This window comes from Sprattus sprattus (genome assembly GCF_963457725.1).
Source record: "Sprattus sprattus genome assembly, chromosome: 11".
Lineage (NCBI taxonomy): Eukaryota > Metazoa > Chordata > Actinopteri > Clupeiformes > Clupeidae > Sprattus > Sprattus sprattus.
Genome location: NC_137909.1, coordinates 32,856,716 through 32,869,778, shown reverse-complemented (window position 1 = coordinate 32,869,778; position 13,063 = coordinate 32,856,716). Strand labels below are relative to the sequence as shown.

At 43.5% G+C, this 13,063-nt stretch overlaps 1 protein-coding gene across 1 annotated transcript; it reads left to right on the top strand.

Annotated features, from left to right (window-relative positions):
* Nucleotides 1-292: 292 nt before the first annotated feature.
* On the top strand, nt 293-6,262 carry LOC308372172 (tripartite motif-containing protein 16-like; the record flags this gene model as incomplete). Its single annotated transcript, XM_080847299.1, has 6 exons — nt 293-883; nt 2,167-2,262; nt 2,494-2,727; nt 4,607-4,766; nt 5,051-5,110; nt 5,745-6,262. 6 exons carry the CDS (start codon nt 293-295, stop codon nt 6,260-6,262), a joined length of 1,659 nt encoding a protein of 552 aa, XP_080703425.1.
* Between the last annotated feature and the right edge of the window lie 6,801 nt (nt 6,263-13,063).

The following is a 13,063-nucleotide window of genomic DNA, read 5'->3' as shown; positions in this document are numbered from 1 at the left end:
TGTGTGTGTGTGTGTGTGTGTGAACGAAACCCCACGAAACACACACACACACACAGAGTTGCTGTGATTCAGGAAGAGCCGGTTTAAAGGAATTAGGCCTGTAATATTAAACACATTATTTTGTGACGACAAATATTTCCCCGCCTCCATCTGAACTTGAAAGACCGCCACACAATGATAACTAGGGAGCCACTCCTCAGCACACTATGTTCTTGGGACAGAGAAACTTAAGTATTACTTGGCAGGTCTTTCTCGTAGCTTGCGGTTGTGGCCGTGAGAGGAAGCAAACACAATGGCAGAGGCAATTTTCAAGAAAGAAGAGGACTCCTTCACATGTCCAGTCTGTCTAGATCTGCTGAAGGATCCAGTGTCTATTCTCTGTGGACATAATTTCTGCATGAGGTGCATTGAGGGCTGCTGGGATCAGGAGGATCAGAGAGGAGTCTACAGCTGCCCCCTGTGCAAACACACCTTCACTCCCAGACCTACAATCTACAAAAATCATCTGATTGCTGAGATGGTGGAGACATTTATGAAGACCAGAATCCAAGCTTCTCTTATTCCTCCCTCTTATGCTGGTCCTGGAGATGTGGAGTGTGACATCTGCACTGGAAGAAAACTCAAAGCTGTCAAAACCTGTCTGGATTGTCTGTTGTCTTACTGTGAAACTCACTTCAAAGCTCACAATGACCTGCACCCAGGAATAAATTACTCAGTGACTGATGCCACAGGCCAGATACAGGATAGGATCTGCTCTCATCATGAGAAGGTTTTTGAAATATTCTGTCGAACCGATCAGAGTTGCATCTGCTATCTGTGCATGATGGACGAACATAAAGGCCATGACACAGTCACTGCTGCAGCAGAACGGACAGACAAACAGGTCAGTACTGGAGCTACATACTGTATGTGTCCAACATTTCTATGAGGGCTCTTATACGTACTAACTGTGAATGTAATACTATAACTACAAGAATACTATCTCACCAGTCCGGCTGTTTCCGCCATGACTTTGCCCATTAGAAAAAGAAAGAATAAGGAAATGTTTATCAGGTGAAAGATCCGGTGTTGAGTGAAAACAGGTTCTACAGGCTCTGAGCCATCTTGACAAGTTGTTGCTGTTTAAATTCCAGTGCTCCTGTAACAGGGAGCGGCAGTGTTGATCCGACTACACCACCCAGTTTAAAGAGCTGGGACTATGTGTAAAGGCAGTGTTGATCCGACTACACCACCCAGTTTAACAACAGATTCCAAACTTTGCTTTCTAATACAAAAGGTAACCCATAACACAGATCTATCCAAAGTCCATGTAAAACAGTTTGTAGCCCATCCAAATGGAGCACCATCCACAGAAGAATTCAAGTTCAGTCCTTCAGCATCAGCTACACCGCATCGCAACCGCTCTACATTCGTCTATCCATTCATACACACTGGCATGGGCACATACAGTCAGAGAGAGAGAGAGAGAGAGAGAGAGAGAAAGAGAAAGAGAAAGAGAGAGAGAAATGCCAGTATCTCCACAAGTAGCAAATGCACTTTTACTGGAAGCCCACGGACCCAGAGCCAGGGGGGGGAGGGGGGACAGATCTCAACTTCAGCGCAGCAGTGAAGCAGCCGGCAAACTTAGAACCGTGACCATGGCAGCAGTCTTGTCCTTCATGGCACTCTTACAGATCCTAAGGTATGTCCAGCATCTCACAGACTGTTTGCTGTTCATTTTAAAAAGGTGCCAATAATAGCGGAAACGACCAGCACCTGTTACTGCGCAGTCAGCCGCTGGTTTGGTGCACAGTCAAGGGGACAGTGCCTGGCAGAATGTTCCAATAATGAGTGGTCCTAATTTGAGACACGGCAATCAAAATAAAACACTCCTATAGGAACAAACACAACGTGACACATAACATGGACCACACACCGTTATCCAACCTCCATCCATCCATCCATCCATCCATCCATCCATCTCTTGAACTTGGCAAGAGCTCATGGCTTTATACTGATTTTCACTTGAAGATAATAGCAACTGCTTCAATGTGTCATTAAATCTCTTGTAAAGACTCAAATGTATTTAAAGGTTTTTGTTTGTGAATGTTCAGTTGTGTCATGTGTGATGTTTGATCCGATAATACGGTGAAAAGAGGTTTTTTTATTATTATTATTTTGAAACAGAGGCAGTTGGGGCCGACCCAGAAGAGATTCCAGCAGAGAATCCAGGAGAGAGAGAAGTGGCTGCAGGAGCTGAGGAAGGCTGTGAAGACTCTCAAGGTGAGAACTGACCACATAACACAACAGCTGGCTCAGCAATCACTTGTTATTGTGTTATCACCGTTATGCTGCCATCTCTACATGATACAGACCATCACAGAAATACACGGTATGGCAAGATTTGCCCTTGGTCATTTGATCAAGAAGAGCCAGTCACACCAGAGTGAGTTTGCTCCTTCACTTACCTCTGTGTATCTCCTGCCACAGTCCTCTTTGTGTGTCTCCTAACAGAGCTCTGCACAGACAGCAGTGGAGGACAGTGAGAGGATCTTTACTGAGATGATCCGCTCCCTCGAGAAAAGGTGCTCTGAGGTGAAAGAGCTGATCAGAGCTCAGGAGAAGGCTGAGGTGAGTCAGGCTGAAGGACTCCTGAAGCGACTGGAGCAGGAGATTGCTGAGCTGAAGAAGAGAGATGCTGAGCTGGAGCAGCTTTCACTCACAAAGGATCACATCCATTTTCTCAAGGTAACTGTTGATGAAGGATTGTGAATGCATAGAATGTTCTGAGGGCACTGATTTATGTTGAATGTATTCATAGGTGGACATTTTAATTCAATTTAGATATTGTTTAATTTCCTTCAAGGATCTCTACATTTCCAAATAATTGTTCTTCTTAATGTAACACAGTCCACAGCATTTAAACAGATAGCTTACCCCATGCAGTTACGGTGTCTTTAAAAGTTTTGGAATTTATCACACAAAACATTTGAGCATGATGAAGACATTTTCGTTCTTCAGAAAACTGATCAAAATCATGATGGCATTTGTTAGGACAGGTTAAGTCACATGGTAGGAAGAACACTGACTGACAGGTGGGGTTTGAGTGATGTCACTACCTGTGGTTCATTGATGAAAGCACTCACTCACACACACCCAGACTGATAAATGGGGTTTGAGTGATGTCACTACCTGTGGTTCCTTGATGAAAGCACATCTGCCCTGACATCATGGCTCACAGTTTGATTGGAGGCACTTGAGGTGCACAGGTGCCTGCCACTCTGCCTCTTGGGTCAGGCCACATGTAGGTCAAGGCAAACAGTGGCATTTGGACAACCATTAGTGTTGGATTCATTTGGGATTCATGACTGCAGGTGCGTGCCCGCTAAATGTTAGCCAGGTTGAGAGCGCTGCCTGGCAGGTAGTGCTCACACACACACGCACGCACACGCACACGCACATGCACACGCACACGTATACTCACACACACACACACACACACACACACACACACACACACACACAAACACGCACACGCACACGTACACTCACACACACACACACACACACACACACACACACACACACACACACACTCACTCACTCACTCACTCACTCACTCACTCACTCACTCACTCACTCACACCCAGACTAACTCACCTACACACACACACACACCCTAACTTACCTACACACACACACACACACAAACACACACACTCACTCACTCACTCACTCACTCACTCACACCCAGACTAACTCACCTACGCACACACACACACCCTAACTTACCTACACACACACACACACACACACAAACACAAACACACACACACACACACACACACACACTCACTCACTCACTCACACACACCCAGACTAACTCACCTACACACACACACACCCTAACTTACCTACACACACACACACACACACACAAACACACACACTCACTCACTCACTCACTCACTCACTGACACCCAGACTAACTCACCTACACACACACACACACCCTAACTTACCTGCACACACACACACACACACACACACAAACACAAACACACACACATACACACTCACTCACTCACTCACTCACACACACCCAGACTAACTCACCTACACACACACACACCCTAACTTACCTACACACACACACACACACAAACACACACACTCACTCACTCACTCACTCACTCACTGACACTCAGACTAACTCACCTACACACACACACACACCCTAACTTACCTACACACACACACACACACACACACACACACAAACACAAACACACACACACACACACACTCACTCACTCACTCACACACACCCAGACTTACTCACCTACACACACACACACCATCAGCACAAGGTAAGATCCCACTATCATAAATGTACATCATGTAGGGATACTGTATAGTACGTTGGTGAGGCTTTGTTTTAGTTTACGTTGTGAGGAGGGATACGGCTAACATCAGACTAACCCCTAGACAACGCATCTTAGCTGCCAAGACTGTTGTTCGTAACACAATCGTAGCTATTCTCTTCCTCCTCTCTCTCATTCTCTCCATCTCTGTCATCTCTTCCTCCTCTCTCTCATTCTCTCTATCTCTGTGTTTCTTTATTTAGACTTTCCAGTCGGTCAGTGAGACACCTGAGTCTAAAGACCTGTCCTGCATCTCTGTGAACCAAGGCCTCTCTTTTGAGGCTGTGAAGAAATCTGTCTCCTCACTAAAGACACAGCTGGAGAATTTCTGCAAGGAGGAAGTCATGAAGATATCTGCATCAGGTAAATCACATTACTCACATATGTTTACATGTAATGACTAACTATACTTTCCCTCTGGATTGTAATAATAAGCGAAATGTGATGGTCAACGTCAGGAACCTGTATTTCTCAATGTTACATATTTGTGACATGTCCTTTTTATATCAGTAAAGCTGAGAGCTGGAGACCCATAATGCACCTCAACAAGAGACCACAAATGTACTGCCATCATAAAAACAGAAGGTTGATGCAATGTGTTACACCAGTCAGTGTTGTTTCTTATGTGATTCTTTCTCTCTCAATAGTGACTGAAGTCCAGGCTATTTTGCCGTCTGAACCTACAACCAGAGACGATTTCCTACGATGTGAGTTTGACATACTTTTTTGACATACTTTATTCCAAATCACAAGTCAAGTTTCAGTAGCAATCACATATTCAGAATGGTCCAACATGTTTAAGCAGTTCAACATTTCATTATGGCTGTTACAGTTCATGGGTAGAGGAATTTGTTTGGCCTTTGTTTTGTGTTGCATAGGTGCATGGACAGTGCATCTTGAATATCTCGAAAGGTAAAGGTTTAAGAGCCAAGAATCCTTCATAGTAAATATATAAACATGCATATTCCTGTCATTTTGAGACCAAATTCAAGTGTCTACGACCTTCAGAAGCAGAGATAGCTGAGAAGCACGAGCGCTAAAAGGGCGCGGCAAAATCTCAATGTTCGCTCGGGTGACAGTAAATAAAATAAACTGTTCTCATTTGGGACTTTTGAATACAGACTTTCACACATGTACACCTGCACAGACAAGGAATCACACAAAAACAAATCTCACTTATATGTGAAATATTCCCTCACAGAAGAAATCACAGAAATAAATCTCATCCCCCTCACGCAAAGAATCATATAAAATAGCAACAACCACACTCACACATACAAACACACACACATACCTAACCCAAATAAATACCTAAGTTTGTCTTGTCTTCTCCTCCATCAGACTCCTGTCACTTCACACTGGATCCAAACACAGCACACAGATGCCTCCATCTGTCTACGGGGAACAGGAGGGTGGAGAAGAGAGATGAGCTCCAGTCATATCCTGATCAACCAGAGAGATTTGATGAGTGGCAGCAGGTGCTGTGTAGAGAGGGTGTGTCTGGACGCTGCTACTGGGAGGTTGAGTGGAGTGGGAATGTTGAAATATCAGTCTCATATAAAAGCATCAGCAGGAGAGGGGGTGTTGAGTGTGTGTTTGGACATAATGATCAGTCCTGGAGTCTGACCCTCCGCCGCAGCAGCAGCAGCTCCTCTTTCTGGCACAATGATAAAGGCACTATACTCCCTCTAGTGGCCAGCTCCAGAATAGGAGTGTATGTGGATCACAGGGCAGGAACTCTGGCCTTCTACAGCATCTCTGACACAATGACCCTCCTGCACAGAGTCCAGACCACATTCACTCACACACTCTACCCTGGGTTTGGGCTAGGGTCTGGATCATCAGTGAAGCTGCTGTGACTGACCTGTCTAGATGCTGCACATGCATCTCACACATCACATAATTTACAGTAACACATTACTCACACATAAGGATCTAGCAGCTCGGCCTGAGAATCTTTGATCTTGGGGACAACAACAGACTGAAGCCATTCCCCCATCTCTGGTCCCCAGCTATTACAATATCTGTACCTCTAGACCTCTGCTGTAACACATGCAGTATCACCACAGCAGACATTAGACATTGTGTGTGAAAGGTTTTGATGAGCTCTGTGTTGCATAACCTCACTCTCCCAAGTGTTTAGTCCCTCTGTTATTGCATACATGTTCTGATATCTGGTTTTAAATGACTATCACAATATTATGTACCATGACGGTAAATCTTAATGAGACTATCCATCCAACAATTGACACCCAATCAAATGTGTTTATTTTTTTCTTTATTCATACTATTATAATGAGACCAGTATGTTTTAAAATGTTTCCGGTGCAAAATGGGGAATGGGGTCATTGTGCCATCTGGACTCTGGCTGTAGATCATATTCACTCACACACTACTCTGATATTTCTGATGGCTAGGTCATGGCTGAGACAGTCAGCCCTTATGACACAGAGCATATATTGTAGCATCCGACTTTGCTAAGGGTAGACAGAAGTTAAGAACATGCGGGTTAAAGTAACTATATTTATTATATGACTACTGTAGGGTTAAAGTAACTATATTTATTATATGACTACTGTAGGGTTAAAGTAACTATATTTATTATATGACTACTGTAGGGTTAAAGTAACTATATTTATTATATGACTACTGTAGGGTTAAAGTAACTATATTTATTATATGACTACTGTAGGGTTAAAGTAACTATATTTATTATATGACTACTGTAGGGTTAACACCACGACCACAGTAAAAAAAACTGCATCCCTCTACTCCCGCCAGCTGATTCAAACCTCCCAACCTGTTACCTGTACGAAAGGTAAAGCACCAAAAAAGGCGGAGCTTAGACACCTAGCACCCGGTGACACAGGCTACACCAAACATCACAGCAGAGCCTAGATCACAATACTAACAATATTCATAATACCAGAAATGACCAAACAACATAGATATCACAAATGAATCACAAACAGCAGAAATGGCTCCAACAGCATAGCTGACAGTAAATAGAGCCAAAATTTGGCCAAAATAAAAGAAATAGGTGTCAGTACAACGCGATATAATTCAACAGCACCACAAACTGTTGCGTCCACCATAAACACACAGCTGAATCAGCAGCTCTCTAAGTTACTTTAAATAAGCACACACACGATCACCCTCAATGCCTAACACAAAAGAAAACCACATGCAATACCCAAGAGGATGAAATGGCGGCAACATAAAACAATGAAAGTTTACCGAACTCTCCCCTAAAGTGTCTCAATGTTCTCCCTGACTGAAAACTATGAACAGAAATCTTCTCAGATACCCCTCGTCTTTAAGTCCGTAATACTGTAAATAAATCATATTTTCATTTTAACAATCTAAAAACGTACCTCTCTCAGTCGAGTTAAACGGCAACTGACGAGAGGGTAGAAATCAAACATTAAAAACCTTGATGACCTTTCACAATAAAAGTCCCAAAATAAAAACACATGAATAAATGATAACACATTCTGCTTTGGTTTTGGTGAGATTTCAACATCAAATAATATGTAATATTAACCTGGTTACACAAACACTGAATATTATGACCTTCATGAAGTTAAGATCTATGTTAGGTGTGTTGTATTAGTTTTGTCTCAGTGTTCCTACAAAACTGACAACTGAGTGTAAATACATATTTTGAAAAAGGAGACCTCTCCTTTTCACATGCTCGCACTCCCCATACTAAAGAATTGGTTAAGAACTGCCTTGCCACAAGCTCAGAAGACACACACACACACACACACACACACACACACACACACACACACACACACACAGGCTTTCGGAACATTGCCATGGAACCCTTTAATCAACCAAAAATCAGGGGAATCGTTTTGAGTCTTGTGAAGTTTCTATGAAAAAGTAAAGCTTTTATCTCTTGCAAACATGGAGTGGGTGAATGTGGTGATCCTTCATAATGATGTATACGTCTGAAATGTATCGTTTTTAACTGTGACTTTAGGGCTATTTTTCTGTTTGTGTATGTTATATAATGATAATAATAATATGCATGTTATATGGAAACATTTAAGATAAATTAAGAGCTTTTATATACATTTACATTTATTTGAGCAGTTTGAGTAAGAAATTCTAAAAAAACAAAGAGTGCCACCATGGCTTTGATATTTCTTGGGCACTTTATATTAAATAGCTGCATTTACTGCTATGCCTTCATGTGTCACTCTAAAATAAACAATACAATTAAAACTTACCTTCCTGCTGTGTGTGTGTCTACATGTGTGTGTGTGTGTGTGTGTGTGTGTGTGTGTGTGTGTGTGTGTGTGTGTGTGTGTGTGTGTGTGTGTGTGTGTGTACCACAGCTCACCACAGCTCCTCACCAACTCAGAGGGCTTTCAGACTCATCAGCCAATCAGAGAGCTTCTTAGCCGGGGCCTGAGCAGATGTCATCAGGCTCATCAGCCAATCAGAGAGCTTCTTACTCAGGGCCTGAGCAGCCTCAGTCAGAGTTAGACTCCTGGTTGAACTTTGACCTCAGGGGAGTTTACAGTGTGAAGGCGGAAGAATGCGACACAGTAAAGGAGTGACTGTGAGCTTCGGTTTCTTCTCTCTCTCGTCATGTTGTGGAGTTTAGGGGTGTTGGTTTCTTCTTTTTTCTTGTCATGTTGTAGAGTTTAGGGGTGTTGGTTCGTCTTCTAGGGAGGAGAACAAGGAGTGGAGCCATTACTGGGGAGCCACATGTGGATATACTGCTGTCTGGAACAAAGGTTAGGACTTACACACACACACACACACACACACACACGCTGATACAGTGCACGAAGGAATGCACCTGGGCTGTACTCATGTGTGATTGTGTGTTCGTGTATGTGTTTGTGCATGTGCATGTGAGTGTGTTTATATTTGCTTTTGTGTATATGTGGAGACATGTGCGTATGTCCAGTAAGTGTGTTTCTCTGTTTGTGTGTGTGTGTGTGTGTGTGTGTGTCTGTGTGTGTGTGTGTGTGTGTGTGTGTGTGTGTGTGTGTGTGTGTGTGTGTGTGTGTGTCTGTGCATGTGAATGTGTTTCTATTTGCTTTTGTGTATATGTGGAGACGTGTGCGTATGTCCAGTAAGTGTGTCTCTGTGTGTGTGTGTGTGTGTGTGTGTGTGTGTGTGTGTGTGTGTGTGTGTGTGTGTGTGTGTGTGTGTGTGTGTGTGTGTGTGTGTGTGCTTGGTTTGGTTGTAAGGAGTGGATATGATTGATGGTGCAGATAAGCTGATAGGTGGACAATACCAGTCTGACAGGGCTAACATGATCACACAAACACACACACACACACACACACACACACACACACACACACAGGGCTGAACTGGTCACTGTGGTGGACCAATCCTGGGCGTCCTCCTCTCCTGATCCATTATGACTGTGGCACAAGCTGCTCAGGCTGATGTGGTCTCAGTCAAATACAACTACAGCATGTCAGACACGTCTGAGGTTCTGAATGTTTGATGAATCTACTCAAAGTATTGAGTATCATTAAGCAATTCTTATTCCCTCTTATTAGACTCCCTCTTATTAGACTCCCTCTTATTAGAGTGAATGGAGGAACAGTATATAGGATTCAGTGGCATCTAGTGGAATTAAAGGAACAGCGTGTAGAATTCAGTCGAGTTAAGGGAACAGTCTGTATGATTCAGTGGCATCTAGTGGAATTAAAGGAACAGTATGCAGGATTCAGTCGAGTTAAAGGAGTTAAGGGAACAGTCTGTATGATTCAGTGGCATCTAGTGGAATTAAAGGAACAGTATGCAGGATTCAGTCGAGTTAAAGGAGTTAAAGGAATAGTGTGTAGGATTCAGTGGAGTTAAAGGAACAGTGTGTAGGATTCAGTGGTGTGTGCAGTTAAAGGAAAAGTATGTAGGATTCAGTGGCATCTTATGGAGTTAAAGGAACAGTGTGTAGAATTCAGTGGCATGTGGAGTTGATTATACACTACTGAAAACACAACTCTAAATACTGTATTCCCTTTTTACTCATAGATCACCATTAATCCTACATACTGCACTTCTACAGAGTTGAACCGAGTGCAAGATCTGTGTTCTGACGTCTGACAAACTTTTCTTGACTGTTAAATTCACCGCATGTCTGTATCACAGGTTGAGATGAGTTGTTAAATTCACCACATGTCTGTATAACAGGTTGAGATGAGTTGTTAAATTCACCACATGTCTGTGTCACAGGTTGAGATGAGTTGTTTAATTCACCGCATGTCTGTGTCACAGGTTGAGAAGAGTTGTTTAATTCACTGCATGTCTGTTTCACAGGTTGAGATGAGTTGTTTAATTCACCGTATGTCTGTATCACAGGTTAAGATGAGTTCTTGACTGTAATGTTTCCTGTGAGTGCAGATGACCCAGAACATGTTCCAAGAGGGCCTCTATCAAGTGTTCTTTAAGGACCGGCCCCGCCCCCGACCCAAACACCGCTCCCTCGTGGCAAGCACCAATGAGAGAGAGGTGAAGGAGCTGCGATTGGCCCGTTGGTTTGGAGGCGTGGTTAACGTCCGTCTCCTCATAACTGGGGTAAGAGACACTTCTGTCATTAATGTCCGTCTCGTCACTTCTGTCATTAATGTCCGTCTCGTCACTTCTGTCATTAATGTCCGTCTCGTCACTTCTGTCATTAATGTCCGTCTCGTCATAACTGTCATTAATGTCCGTCTCGTCACTTCTGTCATTAATGTCCGTCTCGTCATAACTGTCATTAATGTCCGTCTCGTCACTTCTGTCATTAATGTCCGTCTCGTCACTTCTGTCATTCATGTCCGTCTCGTCACTTCTGTCATTCATGTCCGTCTCGTCACTTCTGTCATTCATGTCCGTCTCGTCACTTCTGTCATTCATGTCCGTCTCGTCACTTCTGTCATTAATGTCCGTCTCGTCATAACTGTCATTAATGTCCGTCTCGTCACTTCTGTCATTAATGTCCGTCTCGTCATAACTGTCATTCATGTCCGTCTCGTCATAACTGTCATTAATGTCCGTCTCGTCACTTCTGTCATTCATGTCCGTCTCGTCATAACTGTCATTCATGTCCGTCTCGTCATAACTGTCATTAATGTCCGTCTCGTCATAACTGTCATTAATGTCCGTCTCGTCATAACTGTCATTAATGTCCGTCTCGTCATAACTGTCATTAATGTCCGTCTCGTCATAACTGGGGTAAGAGACACTTCTGTGGTTCAGAGTGGCACCCAGATCATTATTACATTTCACTGTATTGAGACGAATATACAGTAGAAAATATGCATCAATTCATAGAGAACTAGAAAAAATAATATCGCATTTTATTGCTTTGGTTACGGTCTGTTATTAGGTTTGCAGTGCATTTTATTTCGCACAGTTTGGAATAATGATAAGAAGCCTCCTGATGATGATGGAGTGGTCTTTTAGAGATGCTGATGTCAGAATGTATTCTCTAAACTGTGTTACTCTAAACTACAGTCTGATGAGGATGGTTTATGATGTATGAGTTCAACAGCCAATTCAATTACACCCTTCCCTATGTGACTGACACACCCTAAGTGCACTGGATTAAAATCAGGGACCTTATTAAGCCACACCCTCTTCCTCTGCTGTGATGACCTTTAAGCCACACCCTCTTCCTCTGCTGTGATGACCTTTAAGCCACACCCTCTTCCTCTGCTGTGATGACCTTTAAGCCACACCCTCTTCCTCTGCTGTGATGACCTTTAAGCCACACCCTCTTCCTCTGCTGTGATGACCTTTAACCCCCACCTCCTTCCTCTGCTGTGATGACCTTTAACCCACACCCTCTTCCTCTGCTGTGATGACCTTTAACCCCCACCCTCTTCCTCTGCTGTGATGACCTTTAACCCCCACCCTCTTCCTCTGCTGTGATGACCTTTAACCCCCACCCTCTTCCTCTGCTGTGATGACCTTTAACCCACACCCTCTTCCTCTGCTGTGATGACCTTTAAGCCACACCCTCTTCCTCTGCTGTGATTGGTGCACTCAGACACTCTATGACCTTAAAGCCACACCCTCTTCCTGTGCTGTGATGACACTCTATGACCTTTAAGCCACACCCTCTTCCTGTGCTGTGATGACACTCTATGACCTTTAAGCCACACCCTCTTCCTGTGCTGTGATGACACTCTATGACCTTTGACCCCTGGCTCAGGTGGTGCAGCTGGTTAGCGCGGTGGCCTGCATCCTCTCCACCATCTCCTTCTCCTGCCTCGCCTACAGCTGCTCCGTCTCCATGACGACGCCCGTCTGGGCCAGCCTGTTTGTGAGTGACACGCGTCGCCTCGGGCCGTGAGGGGCTACGACCGTGGAGTGTTTGCTCTGAAATTTTCATCCTTCTGCTGTGCATGTTAGCAGAGGCTGATACACAAAACAGCCTTCAGTATTGCACAGATACAGTCTACATTTCATCACTATGATAGATAGATAGATAGATAGATAGATAGATAGATAGATAGATGGATACTTTATTAATACCGAGGGAAATTTAGGTCATCCATAGTAGTTTATACACTTATGCACTTGTGCAACTCACAGACATACATACATAAATCACATACACATAGGGAGAACATGTTCACATACACATACATACAGCAATCACATACACATAGGGAGAACATGTTCACATACACATACAT